Source organism: Sitophilus oryzae, unplaced genomic scaffold (genome assembly GCF_002938485.1).
Source record: "Sitophilus oryzae breed Bouriz unplaced genomic scaffold, Soryzae_2.0 scaffold_980_pilon_pilon, whole genome shotgun sequence".
In the NCBI taxonomy this organism is placed as follows: domain Eukaryota; kingdom Metazoa; phylum Arthropoda; class Insecta; order Coleoptera; family Curculionidae; genus Sitophilus; species Sitophilus oryzae.
Genome location: NW_022147617.1, coordinates 2,580,992 through 2,604,448, shown reverse-complemented (window position 1 = coordinate 2,604,448; position 23,457 = coordinate 2,580,992). Strand labels below are relative to the sequence as shown.

The 23,457-nt window shown below is 31.3% G+C and overlaps 1 protein-coding gene across 1 annotated transcript in view; it reads right to left on the bottom strand.

Annotated features, from left to right (window-relative positions):
- Positions 1-4,450: 4,450 nt before the first annotated feature.
- Positions 4,451-23,457, bottom strand: part of LOC115891274 (phenoloxidase-activating factor 3-like) — a 37,543-nt gene continuing 18,536 nt past the window's right edge. The window contains exons 4-8 of the mRNA XM_030911717.1: positions 23,137-23,399; positions 16,194-16,381; positions 8,334-8,530; positions 8,049-8,279; positions 4,451-4,719 (exon numbers count right to left, since the gene is read on the bottom strand). Coding sequence (XP_030767577.1) covers positions 4,556-4,719; positions 8,049-8,279; positions 8,334-8,530; positions 16,194-16,381; positions 23,137-23,399 — 1,043 coding nt within the window. The 3' untranslated portion in view covers positions 4,451-4,555. The remainder of the gene's footprint in view (positions 4,720-8,048; positions 8,280-8,333; positions 8,531-16,193; positions 16,382-23,136; positions 23,400-23,457) is intronic.

The window sequence follows — 23,457 nt, the reverse complement described above, 5'->3', positions numbered from 1 at the left end:
TATTTATTTTTATTATTATTTTACGTTGATAATATTAGATAAAATATCTATAGAGGTATCCATTTTAGAACAATAAGAAGTACTTACAAAAGATGTGTGAATTAAATTAAAATATTTTTGTAGAATATAAGTTTTGACATTTATTAGCCGACCATACCAATAGGTATGGTAGGCTCTTAGGATCGGCAAAAAAAAAGTTTTTTTAATTTCACTCAAAATGAGTTACTTGGATCATAAATGACCTAAATACAAAATATTTTCATGGTGTCTGTCTGTCTGTCTGTCCGTCTGTAACACGATAACTCAAAAACCGCTGAACCGATTTTAACCAATTTTGGCACAAAAATACTGTGGCACCCGAAAATCTGGCCATTAGTTGTTGGTGGGGGTAGGGGGTTGGTAAGGGGGTATGGGAGGGTGTTAAAAAATTAAAAAAATCGTAACTTCAAAATTACAGTAGCCAACAAAATTTGTAATAACATCAAAATCAGTCAAAGTCGCAGTTTTCGAGATATTAACATATTTTAGTATGGGCGGCTATACGTGCCTCCCGGCGCCAATTTATTTTTTTTTCATCTATCATACACTGAAAAAAAATATAAGTAATTTTACAAAAAAAAATATTGATACATTAGAGTATTTTTAATAAGAAATTTGTAAAAATAAGATATTATTGCACACTTTCACAGAAAAATAGTTTATAAATCATTATTACTAAACGATATTATTTTCACAATGGTGTTTGTGAGTTTAAAAATTAAATTTAAATCAGAAATACAATTGTGTAAAACCATACAAATCTCTCTAGACATATCGAGAGACATATTCACAAAATTTATCTTAATATATTTAGTAAAAAATGACGCCACGTCACGTGACTTCTTGTGAAACTGATATGCGTATTAAGTAATAGATTGAAAACGAGGAAAAACGAAGCACACTGTAAATCAGCAATTTTTGGAACAGGTGGTAGTCTTACTGCGTGTATTTTTTAGTGTTTTTATAATTTCAGGGTAAGTATATTATATTAATTATTATGTTTATATGTAGTTTCTGTAAATATAAAACCAGCTCTCTTAGAAAACACAATCTTCATTTATTATAATTATCTGCATTTTAATTTTAGCGATTTTTTATGTAAATTCAGGCTGTGTTTCGGAGGACAAATTTAATAGAGGACCAGAGTAGAGAACTCTATACATCAATAGTCTCTCTAAGCTGTTAAGTGTTTTGATTAGATACCTTTTTCTTGCATGTTTTTTATTTTGTATCTAATGGCAGTTTTGTTCCTATTTTGGTCATATGCACAGAATTTCAGTAAGGTTCTTCTAGAACAGAATAGATGGCAATGAGTATCTTACATACATAAGTTCTATTTTGAGACTTTTTATTAACCTTTATAATAAATGTTATAATTATTATAAACACGTGTTTTATTAAATTTATTAATATTTACCTACGCTTTGTGAATTTACAAAAGTAATTGTAAATTCACAACAATAAACTGTTTTAATTTGTTGTTCCTCTATAGTAATATTACAAGAAGTTGGCAATTTTAAAAGATAAATTTACAACGAATAAGTAATTTACTATGAGATACACATTTTTAAATAAATTGACAAGGAATATTGAATATTGGTGAATATAAAGATATATTATAACATATTTACATACATGCCACAAATAAGCCATACAACGATTTTACAAACGAGTTGTAAAACTAAAAAGCGGATGGTAAATTTACTATAATAATTTGTGGAAAGAAATAATAAATTAATGTTTAGTGTATTGTTAAAATTGATATATTATTTTTTGTTTTTAAGATCAAAACGTATTTGATTGGCTAAAAATATTTCTAGCAAATGTTATATCATTAAATTGAAATTATCTCATTCATTATAAGCATATGCCCACTAATGTAACCTCAACCTAAGTAACTTTAGACGATTTAACTACTAAATATTCATACAACAGAATATTTTTTGTAATTTTAATTGGCAACTTTCTACTTACCGAATGAAAGACTTACTAAAACTACCTACAAAAAGTGAATAATACGTTTGCACTATGTATATCAGATAAAATATAACTACATTACGAATTTGTTTTATAAACGATATCTTATGTTATTTAATTTTAATAATTCATATTTTTGACACACTCAAAAAATTAATTTGTGAACAACAATATCGAGGGTTATTTCTTGTCACAGATTATTTTAGTAAATTTACCATCCGTTTTTTAGTTTTGGCCCGTGGTTACATTGGATACGTGTCCGTACGTTTTTTTGGTCGTACGTGCTCGGACGTGCACGCAGCAAAAAACAAACAAATGGTATCTACGCAGACGGTTACATTGCATCGCAAGTTTGCGCGTCCGTGCACGTACGTCAATTTCCGTTGGTCGGATCAAAACAAACTAGTTTGTTTTTTTAATACGTGCACGTCCGAGCGTTCGAAATTTTATATCTCTGGGCCCAATACATCTGAATATAAAATACCAAAAATTTTGAATATTTTTGAATACCAGGTTTATTTTTATTTAGGATATATTAATGTTGCTGGAAACATTCTAAAATACTCAAAAAACTTGACCGGTTGCTGTTTTAATTCACCAAATATTTTACATAATATTCATTTTCTTCCCCTTTACTTGCATATAAATCATTTACCCAACATTTTCTTCTGTTCATAAGTAGTTATTTTAACATTAAATCCTCAGACAGCATCAAAGTAGTGGCGTCCGTTTTGACAAACTCGACACACAGGACACCATGAACGCGCATCTAATGTAACCACTAAAATAAAATAGTCGTGCGAGTAAATTCCATCAGAGTTCGCACGTATAAAAAACGCACGGACCCGCGTCCAATGTAACCGGGGGCTTATAACTCGTTTGTAAACTCTCTGTATGGCTAATTTGTGGCATGTACTTAGGTATATAAATGTGTTGTACCTTTATAAATTCACCAATATTCTTTGTGAATTTATTTAAAAAAATTTTATCTCATAGTAAACTTACTTATTCATTGAAAATTTATCATTTAAAATCGCCAACTTCTTGTACTATTATTATCTACTACACATTAACAACAATTAAAGCATTTTATTATAGTGAATTTACAAACTATTGGCGTAATAGTATATTACAATTACTTTTGTAAATTCACAAATCGTTAGTAAATATTAATAAACTAAATAAAACACGTATTCATAATTATAATATTTATTAGATAGATTTATTAATAGAAGGTTACAAAACAGAAGTTAAGTATGTAAGATACCCATCTCGTCTTGTCTAGAAGAATCTCACGGCGCTTTCAGATGGAGCGGACCTTAAGCGCGGAGCGTCCGCGCGTATGGTTTTTCAATATAGCTCATCCGGACGGATCATACGCGACCCATGTGAAATTGTTGAAACGGTATTTTCTAAGAGAGTTGATTTTATAATATAACTTTATATTTACTGAAATTACATATAAACATAATTAATATAATATACTTACCATTTAATTTAAATTATAAAAACACTAGTCATCAACGCACCGAGACTCCAACGTGTTCAAAAAACTGGTTGGATTAAAATGTTGTTCCTCAAACTACGTGTTCAAATTTTTACTTAATTCGCATCAGCTTCCCAAGAAATCTATACAAGAAGTATAGGAAACCCTAATATAGTTTGAAAGACCATTTAAATATGCTTCGACTTATTTAAAAAATACATAGTGTTGTATTATTTGAAATAACGAAGTTTTTATGTAAAATAAATATTTAAAATGGCCCAGCAATTTTTGATACCCCTGTATTTGCACAGGGTGTTGACAAACTTTTTTATTATAGCCTGCATATTTAAATATCTTTAAATATCTCAAAAACCAAAGCATTCAAACATAATAAACCCTTATTTTATGCTGAAGAATTCAAAAATTAAATAATATACAGGGTGTTCCATAAAAAAAACATAACTTTGGTATGGATCTTAGTTCTGACACACCCTGTACATTTGAAAATAATTTTAAATTATGCATATTACCTCCCTACATATACCCATAAAAATTTTGTTTCTACATCTTTCGGTTTTCGTATAATCAACCGAGGCGAATGAGGTGCGCTACCCTGTATATAAGAGCAACAACGAATATTTTTTAAAGCTTAATAAAAATTCCATATATACATATATGCGACCAACACATTCACATACACATGAGGGGGACGCTGTTTTTGCCAAAATTCGATTTGATATGGTGTAGTTGCGTGTTATTAATGTATGCGCCAAGCAATTATTGTGCATAAGGGTGGAATTCGAGTGCAGTTGCACGTACTCTATTCGCATGCTCTATAATCCCGTCTCTAACCGCTTCCGCCCTTGATCCAAGTTCAAGGCCATTACGTTTATTGATTACTCTGGTAGCGATGCAGATTTTCAAGGGCGGAGACGAAGTACAGTCTGCTAAATAATAAAATCGTTTATTATACGTATACATTTACAAATATTTCTTAAAATATCTAATATAATCACAGTCTTTATATTCTTTTGATTCGGCTTCTATTTCTCTTCATTTTACGGTATTATGGATCCATTCCAAATATTCTGATACTTTCGTGTACACTCCGTATCGGCCCGACAATCCACAGCCAATTCCAAACGAAACAATACCTTCTATCGACCAACGCGGAATTTTTTCGGTTGACAGTTTCATTAGAGGAGCGCCACTATCTCCTGAAATAAAAATATAATTTTGAAATGCTATAATATTGAAATACGTTTGTATAGAATGTTTAGCCCAGGGGGGTGACAGCAAAGAATATACCTAGCTAGAAAAAGAATGGACTCTGCCATACTGAAAAATGGTCCTACAAAAGTGGCGCCATCTATTGAGTAGGGCTTGTTTTAAATGGATCGAAGCGCGGGCTTTTTAAATGAGCGTATTTATTGAATTTTGCTCTAAAATAATTAAATTTGATTATTAAATCTTATTTTTTACACAAATTCAACAATACTAATAACAAGTATCGTTGTGATGTGTAAAAAATAAGATTTAACAGTATAATTTATACAATTATTAAATAAAATTAAAGCCAAACATGTGTAAATATTATTTATTATTTAAAGTTTTTATTTATATGTCAAATATTTAAACATCGTTTATTATAATAAAACAAGACCAACGTAATACGCCCAAAGTTTTGTAAATGGAGTAAATATAAATAGGTACTTAAATGATGGCAAAAATAAAAGACTTATATTATATTTTTAGGGCCACAAACAAAAGGAATTGTCTAATAAAAACACATATAACAAATTATAGTTTGAAAAACGTTTTGATAATCATTTTTGATAATATTATGACCTTTGATTATGACTATGGCGCTATGACAACGACAATATTTTTTGAGAATTTGACAATAGTATGACAATGGCCGTTGGAAACTATGGAAACTACAAAAAAAATCTGATTGAACGCCACCTGGCAATAACTAGTAGCAACTTCTTAAACTAAAAATTAATTGCACTACCACCTAGCGCCCGAGGCTGGAACTATTTTATTTTAAATTTCCGTGGAAACGGTGGAACCGCTTTTGCTATTTCACTTTCCGGCCCCTGGGTGACAGTGAAATAGGAAAATTGAAAACAGTCATTAGTGTCATTCCTGTCATCACCTGACGACAAGTATGGCCGCTTAGACAAGGACAACAATGTTTCTGTCTAACTATTGTCTAACTTCACAGTTTAGAATTGACAGATTTGATCTAGAACAAATCGAAAAAATTTTGACGCCATTTTAATTATCTCCGTTTAGTTTTGTTTTGCAAATTCAATTTGATATTCCGGTTGAAATTTATAAATATAAAGGTAATAAAGCATATAAAATATATATTACATGAAAAATCTTGGAGAAAAAGACGTTTCTGCAGTACTAGGTATGTCCCATGTATATTAAAAATAAGTAGTAAATAAACACTATTTCTATATTTTTTAGATGCAAGAAAATTTTGTTATATGTTTATGATCGGCGATTTTTTTTGAAAATGGAATCAATTTACAGCAAGGTAAGATGATTTTTAACTATAGCCAACATTAGTTATTTCCAGTATGTGCCATTTATTGTCAATAATACAATAAATTTGTCTGATACAATCTGATTGTTATCCGATTAAAAGTCTCTTTTTACTTCTTTTGGATTTATAAACCAGGTCTCTTTGGGAATAATGGAGATTTTTTTTAAATAGTATATTTATATTTTATACCTATATTGATATTTTTAGGGACCTATTTTTACATTGTTAATTTTAGTATAAAAAAATGTGTTTTTCTGTTTTCAGGTTTGGTTTGGTTTGGTATAAGGCCCCCGTTTTAATATTCCTGCCCCCGGTTTCTGTTTCTGAAGGCTGTGAATACCTGTATTTATTTACAAATTACTGTAATTCATGCTTATACCTTACTAAATTACGTTAAAACAGCATATAATTAAGTAATTGATATAGAAATCATTCAATTCTTTTTTTATATTTATTTAGTCACGTTGTCTCATATCTCAAATAAATATGTTTGAATAAATTTTTATTTTGTTTTATTTATGATAATAAAGAGTACAAAATACATTTAAACTGAAAGAGGTGCCCGCCATTGAATAACCGGAAACGGAAATAAAAATGAAGCCATCATGTCAACCTGTCAATTCAAAATTAGTTCTCCAGACGACAACGAAGGCTTTCGGTAGCGTATCGTGTTTTCACGATTTAACTCAGAGTTGACACTTCTTTCTAGTTAATTTTATGGTTTAGCCATCGTTTACCGTCACGTCATATATTGTCGAACTCTCTCAATTACTTGTCAACCAGATGAAAGACATTGGTGATGCCATTACAACAATTCGTAAGTCACTGCATATTCTTTTTTGTAATTATCATAGTCATTTGAATTGGAGTTATAATTTCATTGGCGGACATCGATCAATGTCAAAATTTCCTTTTAGTAATTGTCACTGTCATTTGATTTGGGGTTATAATTTTATTGACGGACATCGATCAATGTCAAAATTAAAATTTGGATGTTGGTGTAAAACAAAATTCAAATTTTTGTATTGCAAAAATGTCTCAAAGGTTTAATCAAAACGAACAAGAGCTTATTCCTCAGCTTATAAATTATTTTTCTCAAGAAAGAGAAAGTATGATCGAAAAAAAACAGCGTCGAGTTGGCCTGGAAATGACGATCGATGACATTTCCCATAATAGAATAATAATAATAATTAGCGTCATATTTTTTGCTGTTTTAACTTAACAATTAAATTTCTTTGAGAATCTAATTCAACGCTACGGAAAGGGTGATAATAGCTATCTGAAAATGTGATACTTTAACAAAAGCAAAAAACATGATATTAATCAAATAAGTTAATAAGTTAATTAATTAATAAGAACCATATCTATCAAAGAATGAAATCAAAATTATATTACCATAGAAAGGCCTTCTCATTTTTAGGACTTCATAGGAAAAATTCAACCATATTTCTATGTTTTATTTTGACCATTTTAGAACAAGCCAAAATGTCAATAATAAAAAAGTTTCTCCTGTTGTAAATACAATCCGGGTACATACTGTATATGAATTGAAGTATTTAGTTTTGTAGTAAAAAAATATTTCAATGTCTGTCACTTTTCATTTTAACAAGGTAAATGTTTGTCCAACGAGTCTAAGGTTGTCTTGTCTAAGGTTTGTCTGTTTGTTTAAGTTTGTCTAAGGAGTTGTTTGTGTAAAGATTTCGACAGATGCCATCCAGAAAATGACAGAAAATTAAAATTACTTTTGTAATGACTGACGCAACTGTCAGTGTCATAAATCCCTTCATTTCAAATTCGGTTGTTCAAATTCGAAAGTAAGCGCTTGTATATTGAAACTACATAAGATATAACAATCATGAAAAACTGGTCAAATCTGTGTAACACTCGTATGGCATTTTAAAAATAAGCATTTATTTAGTATTTCCTTCTTTGTAGTAAATATTTAAAAAACAGTTAAATAATATAATATATAAAGTGAATAAACTTTACCAGCACAAGCATCCTTTCCAGATTCGCCTCCGGCGCAGAATTGTTTTTTAATTTTCATAACTTTTTGAAACGCTATCGAACACTCCGACGTTGCTACAACCGGCAGCTCTACTTTTTGTTTTGTTGTGGCTAGTTCGCTGTAACTTTTCAGACCCCATCCAGAAACAGTTAACCGTTCACCTGGGAAAATGTAGCTATCCTTTTTGGGAAGACATATCGGACTAATTAAATCTAAACACAATCATTAAATTATAAATTGATAAATCAAAATGTTTTTCTGTTTACCATTATATATAATTGTTGTATTCAGTTTTATTAAACTAATGTCATTGTAACGTTCAGTTACGTTATAATTTGGATGGACGTGTATTGACTCTATTCCCACGTTGATTTTCATTGGATTACATATCTTCAAATCATCTGTCCCTGTACAGTTTTTATCGGCACTTTTTATGTCCCATTCCCCTAATCGTATATTAATTCTATAAAAGAAAATATTTTAATGAACTAGTATTTCTTATGAATTTTTATAAGGAAGTATATCGATGGTGTAGTACGCAAATGTGGTAAGTGCATTTTCCAGCAAACGAATAATTTAGGCAAAAATTTTCTTAAGACAAGTAAAATATTCAAATTTGTTCCACTTGTGTTAAGTACTTAAGCATAATCAAGAAAGTAAATTTTGGCAAACTTATAAACTTTAAAGTTCATATAGGTAACTCAAAACATACATTTTTGTACTTACAATATTTGTAAACTAGACCATTGATACTCTGTAAAATTTGACTATAAACTATATCAAATTTTAGAAAAATGATTTAAAAATATGTAGCATATTTATTGCCCATTGATGTAAGGAAGATTTCTACGAGAATTAAAAAATTACAGAAAATTCAATAACATTGTTGCTGTCAGTATTCTATTATGTACTATATTCTAAATTATTTGCACAGGGTTTTTCAAACTCAATGCTGATTTCATACCATCATTCATAAGAAAATAGAGAATGAAAATATAAACTTGGCGGACTATATACAAAAAGGACCTAGGATCTATTAAGGTATATATTTTCTATTTCTTCCTCAACGTATTACGAGTATTTATTATAGGTATAGTCCATTAAGAAGATTGTTCTAAGAGTTATTATGGGTTATTTTTTTATTTAATGATGTAAAACTTACACCACAAGTGGTAACAACAAGTTACAGGGTACCATTAATGTACAAGCTAATAATCGCAGAATTTACTAAAAACTAACATAGAAATAACTTTGAAAATCGTACAATGTGCTTACCAATCAAACTTATTCCTCTGACTGCAATCAAGGGTAATAAAACACCTTTATTGTCACGTTATCATTCAAAATAGTTTATAAGGGAAGCTACAAGCTCTTTTCTTCGACTCTTTAAATGCTCAACACACAATTTAAAAAAATGCAATACAAAACTCGACAGTTTAGTTCTTAAAAGAACTGTTTGTGCTTAAAAGTATACAATTAAAAAAAAAGGCTATGAAAATAGGCAAAAAACGAGAATTACTCACAAAGATTCAACAACAACAACACGACATTATACAAAATAATGACTGACATTATACTAATTGTCAAATAATAAACGACGACATTGCTGAACACGATAATGAAATGCGTAATGAACGCGTAATGTGACCAACATAGCGATAATAAAATTCGGTTTAAACTAATTTGTGCAGTTTTAATCTATATAAAATATCTGTTACAATACTTTGGTTTATAAGTATATAAAGTAGTAGTATAAGAGCAGCGGCGGATATAGGCATTTATTTTAGAGGGGGCCCAAATAAAAAGTAATGTAGAATATGCCTTTTAGGGCGCCATTTTTAACCAAAAAGCCTAATATTTAACCAAATTTATAGATTTTAGGGGGGGCCTTGGCCTCATGCCCCCCCCCTCTGTATCCGCCACTGATAAGTAGTATTTTTTTAAACATTTTTGCCAACATTTCATTTAGTCAGGTTTATAGGCTTTAGTGTCAATGTCGGTATGATTGATGACGTGCATCGGAAAATGTTTTGCGATTACCGTAGTATTTCTCTGCTGTTACGGATTCAGCAACTACTACAAGTCAAAGTTTTGCCAATATAACGCCATCAAAACTATTGTTTTCATAACTATACCATTTTTTTCTCACAATCGGAAAAAATATGTCTCGAAACAATTTCTATGTAAAAGTTTTTCGCCTTTTCACTCCTCTCATACTTCATATCCACTCACACTTTATATTGGCCACCTTGTAGAAGTTAAAATATTTTCCTGAAATACATCCTAATACATATTTTAGGTAGACACTTATTCAAAATTCCTAAGTTTTGTTATTACAGGAGCTACATATGCCCGACGCATAATTGCCGGATCCGTATAAAGTTTTTCTTACTGTTTTAAGCGTAGCATCCCATATTTGCGGCAACTTTTTCATAGCCAACCTTGTAACATTATACAAAGGATAAAAATGGTTTTAATTTGGTATATAAATTATCAAGTTACGTTAAGAACGTTATGTCGTCTCCAAAATCAATTAATACTATTTTAATTAAACATATTGGCGGCAACTTGCTGATTGGCACGCTGATAAAATTGCATTCCCTTAGTCATGTAAAAAACAGATTTTGATTAACTACGTAATGAGCGTAATGCTTCTGCAGCCGGATTCTGTACTATTCATATACAGGGTGGTGCACCTCATTCGCCTCGGTTGATTATACGAAACAAAATATTTTATAAAGTGTGACCAACGGATCTGTAGCTACGGGGTATCGGCAGGGGAACGCAGTTGTAAACAAAACACGCCCAATTTCATTCATAAAATAGGCATGGGCGTACGGTGTTATATGAAAATAATGTGTATAATAATGTCATAAATATAATACTCAGATTAATAATTTTTTTCAAAAAACTTTATGCTGTTTGAATCGTTACTGTTGAGTTAGCAGATAAACACTAAAAGCTTTTATTTCTCCCGTAAATATTTTGAATCATTTTATTATTGTGTTGTTAATATAATAGAAGAAATAATTACAGCTGGGGGTTGGAACCTTTGGTGTTACACAGCAAAATAAAACACTAAATCAGTACAATACACCAAAACACTTTTAATTTTATACTGGACGCACGTTTCGCTAACCATGTCTGCCATCAGCAGATGATCAAGACTGAGTCTTGAGATATATTTATTTATATATCTGTACTAACTATATTTTTTTCTATAATACATAATTTTAGATATAACTATTTCCAGCAAAAAAAATCTTAAAAATAGTTAACTTTGGAAGCGCAAACAAAACATAATTTTACTCACCAGTAGATCCAATATTGCCTATTACACCAGATATGGTATCGCTCCGCCAGCAGTTTTTAAAGGTTAGGTCATTGTATACCCATATGTTTCATCCAAATAGATAATACTTGGCTATATTTTCGAATTTCGCGTATATATTTATATCCCTCTCTGTAATATAATGGGCCGCTCCATTAATATTTATCTGTTATTTTGACATTTACGCCAAAAAAAATCATTTGATTTTAATAACTCCCTAAGCGTTTCCCTGCAAAAGGAAAATTCGATTCTTCCTGCAATTTTTGCAAAAGCTTTCTAATTGTGAGGACGAGTTTGAATTCGAGATAAAATCTATTTATCAAATTCCTGACCACTTCGAAAAAGTCGTCGAGCTTTTCGACAGCAGTCTCACGTGGTCGTTTCTTTCCAGAGCTGGATATCATTTTATCGGGGTTAGTTTTAAGCCTTTTTTTAACTTCTGTGTTTTTAACAAGTTTACGTTTAAGCAGCAACTTAAGCGAACTCTCTGTAGCTTCTTCATCGCAAACCCTATTATGAACACAAGGAAATAAACCAAATGATATTTCTTCCACGTTATTATTAACTTACTTATATAAATTAGCTATTATTTCTCTTGTCTGACTATGTAGTGTCTTACCCTTAACAAATTTATTCATTTTAAAACACAAATATACGATCAAACTTGATATTAATAATTAAAAACTACGAACGAAAAACATTATAACAAGATAACAAAACAATAAAACACAACTGAACTATCAAATATACAAAAAATATAGGAATAAAGTTTAGGATAACCGGTATAAAATAATGAAATAAAGTAATAATGATCAAAAAAATGACACCGCCACTGGATATTTCAATAGTATTCAATATTCCTACTCTTTTCAGAAGAGATCGTGAAGTTGGGCATAAAGCAAGCGAATAGGAAAGGCGTAAAAGACATGGCAACCGCGTGGTAACAAATCCTGTGACGTACTCTCGCCAATCATGTTCGATGAATAGGCGACCATGCGCGGCGATGCCGGTTTGCCAATGATATCGTTGAAAAATCTTCAACTTTCATAATAAGCAGATATACAGAATGAAAGAAATAAGTTATTAAATAAAACATATCGAACAATATGAACTACGTTAAAATTCCTTAGTAATATACGTCAGAACATATGCTAAACACATTATATATAATAAAAATATATTAAATTTATAGTTCATGTCTGGCAATTTTGCAATTTTATAGATAAACGTGGCAATATCGATTTTTTTTTCTCGCATTCCTTCCGTAGCTTTAGATCAGACCGCTGGTCAAACAGTATGGGTATATGTAGAGAGACAAAGCGCATAATATAAAATTATTTTGAAACGTACAGGGTATGTCAGAACTAAGATCCATACCAAAGTTATATTTTTTCTTATGGAACACTCGGTATTTAATTTAATTTTTGGATTCTTGGACATAAAATAAGGCATTTATTATAAGGGTTTAATATGTCTAAAAGATTTGGTTTTTGAGATATTTAAAAATATTTAAATATGCATGCTATGATAAAAAGGTTTGTCAACACCTTCTACATTACTTTTCAGAATTAATTCTGGTGCTGACTTTTAAGCCAGAGAAATAAACTATACTAAAAAATTTGATTCCTTCCTTAAATGTATATCATATATTTTTTTTTCTTTCTTGGGTATGAGGTTTTAATTGAAAATGGAAACTTTTTTTTTATTATGCGACGTTTCGCCTCATCATGGTGGGCTTTCTCAGGCACTTTATTCTTGAAGCCGCAACCGCCTTGCTACCACCAGTCTATATAGAAGATATCATTCTTCTATATTTTCAATTAAAACCTCATACCCAAGAAAGGAAAAAAAATATATATGATATAATTTAAAAGTTTAAGAAAAATAAAAAAAAATAAACTCTCTTAAATGTATACAGGGGTATCAAAAATTGCTGGTCTATTTTAACTATTTATTTTACATAAAAACTTCGTTATTTCAAATGCAACACCCTGTATTTTTTAAATAAATCGAAGAAGATTTAAATACTCTTTCAAACTATATTAGGGTTTCCTATACCTATCTAGCTCAGATTTTGAATAAAAAGCGATTTTTAAATAAAATAGCAATCAAGATGGCTGGTGTCGCCATGGCAATTTTCTAGTGACACTTAGTAGCTATTTTTAAAATCGAAATTAGTTTATGGACTTTATTTAAATTTATAAGAGTTTACTTTTTATTTAATTTACCTACAACAGTTTAATAAGTAAGCATTTATTATTTTGTCAAGAAAAATAAACAAGCAGTTCTTTGATTTCTATTACGATGAGTTGTAGATATATTGGATTTTCTATAAAAGAACCAATTAAGGTAAATTCATTTTCTTCACTTCCAACGACAGGTTTCTGCCTAATAGGCTTTTCATCAGCTCTGCGAAATAGGAAACGTAGTTTTTTAAAGGAACGCTTATCAGGAATGTTCCTATTTGGATATATTTTTAATAATAATAATAATGCCTTTATTTCACAGATTGTCAGAGATTACAATAGAAAATAATATTTATAAACAAGATATATATAAAAATAATACAAATCAATAAAAAAGTATAAAAAAATAAACACGCTCATTCTTACTAACAATCTTAGAAACATCAAGGGGAAGTTCACCATACGGTGCTCTGCCACTTAACCCTTGACAAATAATAAAAAAATATAAATAAATTCTTAAACACTAGATTTTATATTAACACACAAAAAAAATCGACCTAACCTGTTTTAAATTTAAATAAAGCCCATAAACTAATGTCGATTTTAAAATAGCTACTAAATGTCATTAGAAAATTGCCATGGCGACACCAGCCATCGTGATTACAGTTTTATTGAAAAATCGTTTTTTATTCAAAATCTGAGCCAGATAGGTATAGGAAACCCTATAGTTTGAAAGAGTATTTAAATCTGCTTCGATTTATTTAAAAAAATACAGGGTATTGCATTTGAAATAAGGAAGTTTTTATGTAAAATAAATAGTTAAAATAGACCAGCAATTTTTGATACCACTGTATACATTTAAGGAAGCAATCAAATTTTTTAGTAAAGTTTATTTCTCTGGCTTGAGAGTCAGCACCAGAATTAACTCTGAAAAGTAATATAGAAGGTGTTGACAAACCTTTTTATTATAGCATGCATATTTAAATATTTTTAAATATCTCAAAAACCAAAGCTTTTAGACATATTAAACCCTTATAATAAATGCCTTATTTTATGTCCAAGAATCCAAAAATTTAATAAAAACCGGGTGTTCCATTAGAAAAGATATAACTTTGGTATGGATCTTAGTTCTGACACACCTTGTACATTTCAAAATAATTTTAAATTATGTACATTGTCTCTACATATACCCATAAAATATTTTGTTCCTACATCTTTCCGTTTTCGTATAATCAACCGAGGCGAATGAGGTGCGCCATCCTGTATATTTAAAGCCCTTGTTGAGAAATTCCGTTATAGCAGTTGACACATGATATTTGCCAAAGTAATTTTATATGATGCTAGCGTGTACCTGCGACTTCGTTCGCGTCGAATTAATCATTTGTAATGGTGATGATAAAGCAAAGCAAGAATTTCCATTAACATACAAACTCGATAAAATTTTCTCACATTTATATCAGCATGAGAAAAAAACAATATTGCGATATTATTATATAACTAGGTAATATCTGAGGGGTAGTTTCATCTCGTTGGAATTTGACGAAAAATCCGTTTGCCAAAAATAAGCTTTTTACGTCAAGCAGTTTAAGCAGAATCGTGGTTAAGAAATTGCCAACTTTTTGGAACACCCTGTATGATTTTTTAAAAATTTCAAAATATATAAAAAAGCAAATAAATTATGCTTGTCCAAGCGTTTTCCCGAAAGACTAACCGTTTTTTAAATACCAAATATTGTAATATTTGAGGGGCGTTTTCACCCTCTTGGAATTTGAGATTCGAGAAACCCCTCCTTATCGAACCTCTACACCCCAGAGTCAATCCGTTTGCCAAAAATCAGCTTTAAACGTCAAGCAGTTTAAGCAGAATCGTGATTACTCAATGGTCATATTTTATGAAACACCCTGTATAAATTTATAAAAAATCTTAAAATATGTAAAACAACAAAATAAAATATACGTTTTTAAGAGTTTTTTTTAAAACATACGTTTTTAAGAGTTTTTCCGAAAAACTAACCGGTTTTTAAATAAAAAATATTTTAATATTTGAGGGATAGTTTCACCCCCTTAGAATTCGAGTTTCGAAAAATTCCTTCTTATCGAACCTCTAAAACCCAAAGTCAATCTGTTATCCAAAAATCAGCTTTTTACGTCAAGTGCTTTAAGCATGATCGTGATTAATCAATGACCAGATTTTTCGAAACACCCTGTATACATTTTTAAAAAAATTTAAAATATGTAAAAAAACAAAATAAAATATACGTGTTTAAGCGTTTTTTCGGAAACTTGACCGTTTTTTAAATAAAAGATATTGTAATATTTGAGGGATGGTTTCACCCTCTTGGAACTGAAATTTCGAAAAATCCCTTCTTATCGAACCTCTACACCTTAGAATCAACCTGTATGCCAAAATTGAGCTTCTTACGTTGAGTGGTTTGAGTAGGATAGTGATTAATCAGTATGTCAGTCACTTAAGGATTTTATATGTATATTAGTATAGATTGGATATGATACCTAAATTGATTGCGGAACAAACAACTCGGCAATACTGTTGCCATATCTTTCAAATTTTTGTACTGCATTGTGTAGGTAAATTTCCTATTCCCAACTTACAGCTTTGTTCCTTGTAAAACATTTCTTCCTGCAACGCAGTGGGCAGCCGTCAAAACGTAACGTGATGATATAAGAGCACCAGTACATAAAAAGTTTTTGGATCCATCTAGCTCCTCAAATTCCAATAACGCCAGCCAAGGAAATTCCGAAGATTCCGAATCAACTCCACCAAATATTCGGCTTGCTAACTAAAAATAGAAATAAATATTTAGTAGTAGAAAATAGAGATTTAGTAGTGGGTAGTGTAAGAGGTTACACAGAGAATTTTTGTAAATACAGCTCATACAAAATTGGCATTATCCAGGATCGGAACTTTCCGATCACGACCATTATGTAAACGTCCTGAATACAAATATAGTTCCCGAATTCTTCCACGATTATTTTAATCTCTATTTTTGTGTCACTCACATCTCTAAAAGTGTCACTTTTCGATAATCATCATCATCATCATTTTCAGCTTATTCAACCATTTCCAATTATGGTGTAGTCTCCCTCGCATATTTAGATACTATCTTTGTAGTTGGGTCCATTGGTTGTCTATTGTTTGCTATGCGGGCCCTATTTATTCCTGCTAATTTCCTAATATAATGGTCCCATCTCAGGTTCAGTCTTCTTCTAGGTCTCTTAATTCCTTGTGGGTACTATTCTGTCATTTTTGTGGTACCTTCTTCTTGGTTTAGTTGTCCCTTCTTCTTGGTGTCCTGCCCTTTGCCATTTGAGGGATTCGACTCTGTGGATGAGATCTATTACTTGAGTCTTTCGTCATATCCACTCTATTCTTATACGGTCTCTCTTGGTTATTCCCAGCATATTTGATTCAATTGTGCGACCTGCAGTTTCCTTATGATGTACGTTTTAAGTGTCCAGCTTTCGCATAGGTCATGACTGGTACTACATATTGGTTGAATGTTTTCTTCTTTAGATAGAGTGGCAGTCTAGATTTGAATATGATTGAGTTTCTTCCATACGTACTCCATGCTAACTTAATCCTTCTGTTGGTTTCTGGTAGTACAGATCCCGAGTTGTGTATTAGTTGTCCCAAATATACTACTCTACTACTATATTACTCTACTATTTCCAGTGTTGTGTTAATTATTAAAATATCTTTTCTTTCCACTAGTTCGTTATACAAGGTGGTCCGAATTGTATTCTGGAAACTTCGGCGGCATATTCTGCAATTAAAAATAAGTAAAAAAGTTCGTATAAATATATGTCCTAAAATGCTTAGTTTCGGAAATACAGGGTGTAGAAATTTCATTTTTATTTCGATTTGTTCCAAATAATTTATGAAGTAACGTCAATATATTTGGATGAATATTGGTGCCAGGGAGTTTTTTGATATGAGAAATTTGATTTTGATGTCAATATGACTCCTACTTGTAGAGGGCGCTACCTACATATTTTTTAACTGGTTTGAAGGGTAATAACTTTTCGTCCGTAGCTGTATAAAACTACTGAGTAAAAAAATATACATTTACGACGTTTTTACGTGAAAAAGGTTTCTTGGTAAAAATCGCTACGAGTAATGGTTTTCCAGATATTTGGAATCGAAATTATCAATACCGGTCATCATTGACATAAATTATTAACATGCGTTGACTTAATAGTTATTAGACTGAAATCATAAATTTGAAATGTTTTTGGGCCAAAAGTCCAACAGAAACTGTTTTATCATCATTTTATGCAGAAAATTTTATGATTAATTAAAAAAAATAAAAATTTCCTAAATTTGTTATTTCACAGAAATAATCTACTCAACGCAACGTGTTTATTCTTTGTCAATAATGACATGTATTACCTATTTCCATTCTAAATATCTTAAGAACGATTGCTCGTAGCGATTTTTACAAAGAGATATTTTTTACGTAAAAAAGTCACAGAGATGTATATTTTTTCGCTCGGTAGTTTTATACAGGTACGGACAAAAAGTTATTACTCTTCAAAATAGTTAAAAGGCATGTAGGTGGCGCCCTCTACTAGTAGGAGTCATATTGACACCAAAATCAAATTTCTCATGTCAAAAAACTCCCAAACACCATTTTTAATCCAAATATTGACGTTACTTCAGCAATTATTTGGAAAAAATCGAAATAAAAACGAAACTTCTGCACCCTGTATCTCTGAAAGTAAGCATTTTAAGACATACATTTATACGAACTTTTTTACTTATTTTTATCTAAAGAACATGTCCGGAATACAGTTCGGACCACCCTGTATATTAGTGTAGTTTTTGCTAAATTCATTTTGAGACCCACTTTATAGCGGGCTGTATTTAGTTCGTTAATTTGTGTTCGTAGTTTGCAGTTCTTCAGGACTAATTGGCTATTACGACTATGTTATCAGCGAATCTTAGATAATTAAGATATTCTCCATCTATTTTTGATCCTTTTTTGGTCCAGTCTAGTTGACGAAAGATTCCTTCTAGTGTTGCTGTAAACAGCTTTAGGTATATCACGTCTCCCTGTCGTACTCCTTTTCCAGTTGGGAACTCTGGGTGCTCTGGGGCTGTTTCTTTTTCGATAATAATAATCGTTTTATGATCATGAATTTAATTTGAAAGAGCGAAAAGAATTATTTTAGCTGTAGACAATAATGAATAACAAGAGCAGTACCTTTATTTACTGCTTGCTGGTCTTTTATACCTTGAGGTACAAGACTCTCGTCTCAAAAACCAGTAGTACTCCGCTAACATGTTTGCATTCCACTTCATTCAAAATATCTTCTCCAGCTTAGCGATGTCTTGAGGAAACTGTTTCACGTCTTCTTCCGAGATTGGTCCTAAATTTTTAGAGAAGTTCATGTGCGAGCGAAGAAAGTGCACTTTCAGCGATATATTATATCCCATGGCTTTATAGGCTAACAGCAATTCCTCGCTCTTAACGACATAATCATCTAATTTGTAGTTACTCAAAAATTCTTACACAGGTTTTGGAATGCAGACCAAGCTCGTTTTTCTTTTCGAATCAGGTGCTTAATAAACGTCGAATTTTGGAAACGTTATCCAACTTTGGGACCCATAAAAACTTTTTTGATTTTAACCTGACTAACACGAGGAAATTTAATTTATGAAATTTGAAATGCGACACCTGTCTTGTCTAAGGGTACGAACATAGTGGAGGCAGGTTTCTGCTTTCCGGCAACCAGCGCCGTCTCTGGGGACCTATTCTTGACAACTCGCATCTTCAAATATCGCTCGCATCTCGCATCTCCTAAAAAGCCATATAACAATACACAGATGCGTAACTTTGCGTATATGCATCACGTGTATTGTATATGGCTATTTCGGAGATGCGAGAAGGATTCGGAAGTAGATAATTAAGAGGAAATTTACCTGATTAACTAACCTAACCTAACCAAACCATATTCAAACGCCGCGCCCGCCTCGCCGGGGCCGCACATAGGTGTATTTGGTCTATAAACCTGGCCAAAAGTGATATTTTTTTTATTTTCATTTTTTATCTTAACTGAATACAAATCTATAAATACTAAATATAAGCACGTTTATTAGTTATTAGCTTTTTTAAGTCTTAAATTGACTATCAAATAAATAATATATTTCAGTTAAAAGTATGAATTATCTGATAACAAGAGAGAGATATTTTTTTTATTTTCATTTTTTATCTTAACTGAATACAAATCTATAAATACTAAATGTAAGCACGTTTATTAGTTATTAGCTTTTTTAAGTCTTAAATTGACTATCAAATAAATAATATATTTCAGTTAAAAGTATGAATTATCTGATAACCCATAAAAGTAAGTGTATTCTGAATATTTCTAAGATTATAAAAATAGTGGAATTGTTTGTAGTGCTTTTTTTGCAAATTGTTCATAATAACTGTCATGATGGATACAGAGCCAGCTTTGTTTGTTTGCTTTGTTCTGTTTTATGCCATATTTTTATTTTGAAACGTTTCCTTCTATTCTATTTTTTTATGTTTTATATTTAAAAAATCAGTGGCATTTTTATAAGGTGTAAGACTATTCGGCAATATTCCGCATGGAAATTAGTATCCTATTAGTAGAATATGCACTAAAATCTTGCCAATATTTGCCACTGCCAAAAAAAACATTGATTTAAATAGATTCTTAAAGGAAATAGTCTTTACCCTATTAACACCCATCCTCGCTCAAATATCGTCTATAATATACAAATTACTTTCTTGTTCTAGCATCCTCATCCAATTGCTTGGTTTTGCACAGAATGGCCCTATTTGATCGGTGGAAGTAGAGGAAAAAATATTGTGTAGGAAAAACAAAATGGGGTTCCATATTAGCAACCTCTCCTCTAATTAATAATTAATATTACTAGCAAAAAGCAAAAATTCATAAAACATAATTTTGTCCAACTTTTAATTCTTAATACCCTGTGTGCCGTCGGCGCGTGCAAAAGCAGAAATAAATAAATTTTCGTTCCGGTAAAAGCGAGAACGCCGATGAACGCTGGTTGACGGTGCCTGCCTGCTTTCACTGTGAACTAGCCGATTTGTTAACACGCTTTAATTTTTCAAGGTTATAAGCGCGAGGCGGCGCGGCGCGGCGCTACTATGTAACCATATACAGGGTGTCCCAGAAATAAGTGCAAGTATTTTAACTTAACTGGTAGTATAGTTCAACCTCAGAAACACGCCTATGAGGTTTTTTTCTAAATATTTTTTTTTTGAAAATTCGGAATTTTTTGAAAATATTTTTGAAATTTTTTTGCAATTTTTTTTAGTTTTTATTTAAAAAAAATAATTTCTTGATAATATGGCAACATAGGTAGTAGATTAAATTTACAAGAAAGAAAATCTAGAAAAGATCCAGTGGTTCTCAAACAAATCTCGAAGTATTGGAAAGAATGTGTAAGGACCAAGAACTATTGACTACAATAAAACGACGGAAAGCAGCATATTTTGGTCATATTTTTCGAAATAACAAATATAGTTTCCTACAGCTGATCGTTGAGGGAAAGATTGAAGGACGACGAGGCATCGGGCGTAAACGGTTTTCCTGGTTGCGGAATTTGCGCCAGTGGTTTAATATAGGAGAGGCCAGTGCAATTATTCGTTTGGCTCAAGACAGGGAGGAATTCCAATTGATGGTCGCCAACATCCGATGCGGAGAAGGCACATGAAGAAGAAAGTTCTCAAAATTTTAGCAAAAAATAATTTTTTTTTGGAAATTTTCAAAGTAAAAGAACTCCATTATTTTGGACTTAATTGAATAACGATAAAGAGAAAATATGTTTCTTTTATCGAGATCTACCACCCTTTAAAATACTTGCACTTATATCTGGGATACCCTGTTTATAACAATACACGTGATGCGTATACGCAGTTGCGAACAATGTCAAGAATAGGTGCCCAGATTGGCGCTGACTACCAGTAAGCGGCAAACCTGCTTGCACTGTGTTCGCACACTAATACTTTAACAAACGGTTTGATCAACCCGAGTTTGATGCGCAAAGACGACAAGTAAATATTTTAAAAAAAATGTATGTATGTTTGTCACGATATGTAAGTATGTAATGTTTGTCACGGGCTAGGCTGTCCCATTCACAAAGGAGGTATCAAAATTTTGTGAACAGTAAAATAAAATATTAGTTCACCCAATACATCAAAATGCTTTACTTTTCACACTGAAAGCACGTTTCATTAACAATATGAGCATCATTAGCAGATGATGACTGATAACGCATGTCCAGTGTGAAAAGTAAAGTGTTTGGCGAAAATTAGTGTTTTATTTGGCTGCTGTAACACCAAAGGTTCCAATCTGTACCAAAACTGTAATACTTTGTGAAGCCTGATTGCTGGCGCGTGAGTAGAACAACATTAATTCAGCGCAAAGTTTCCAGTTATAGTCATGATAACTGATTTTATCAAGGATTCTGGTGATGTTCTGGTACGTATCCATCATATCAACAGAGTAAGCAACTGGGAATACCATATTAAATCAAAACCAACCCTCCTCTGTAGCAAAGCCTATCGCCTATTTCAAATGTTTCAGAGTACCTCAGAAAAAATAATTTAGAAACCAAAATAATCCTTTTTGGTTCCAATAAAGTACCAAAAAGCAGTAAAAATATCTATGGGGGTCACCCCTAAAATCGGCAGGTGATGGGGTAAACGGAGATCATATTTGGATTCATGGGATCACTTTAGATAAATATCGGAAAGAATTGTGTCAGAGCCGATTTTCATGCAGACCACAATCATGCGACTGTGGCAATTTATTCCAAACAGTACACATATAATTAAAGAATACCCGTTCAGAAAATTTAGCGTTTCTGACAAGACCCTACACGAGGCCACTGATAAAGCGCTCGAATATTTGAAGCAGTCACTAAGCATCTTTTACGCCTATTTTTTTGTTAGCCTGTACTGCTGTAGTTTGTTTTTAGATCTCGTAGTATTAAAGGATTTTATTTTTTTAATATATTTATATACACTTTTGTATGCATATTTCTATTTTTTTCACTCTATTAACTTTTTTTCACTTTATTAGCTTTTGCTATTACTATATTTACTATAAACTTACTAAATATTTTTGAATCTTACTTTTATTTTTTATTCTTTGACATTGTAAACATTTATAAATGTTTATTTTAAACAATAATACTGACAATGTAATTTGTATACTTGTTTTGTATTCTCTTTTGTTTGTTTACTTTACCTTTGTCTACAAATTGTAAAATTTTTTGACAATAAAGGCATTATTTATATTATTTATACTATTTATTCGTTTATAGTGTGTTACATAACAAGATATTTTACATAAATCTCATGCAAGCCCGCCCTAGAGACTATACTAAAGAGTATAATTCTAGGAAAAAAATCGAATTGGGTCAAAAATTGACATGCCTGCTTTTGCACCACACAGTCTCTTACAGATTAAAGTAATTATTAGACAATAATTTTCTTCCTTTCTCTTTCTTACAATTTGAATAGAAAATATAAATTACCTGAAGGCCACATTCTTCTGGAATCAAATTATTTGGAGTAAAATTAGTTACAGCATCTTCAACAACACTTTTGTAATTCACTTCAGGACCGCAACAGACTAAAGGCGTCGTCAAATTGGAGCCGCACTTCGATTCTCTCAGAAATCTAACTTGATTTGGATTAAATTGCTTTAATGCCAATATCTTTGTGAACGACAGACATTTGAAGATTGGAATACAGCGAGCTTGTTCACCATTTGGAGTTAAACACAGATCTTCTTTTTCTGAAACAAAACTATACTGATAATAGCAACTTAATGTAAGATTTAACATTATTTGTAA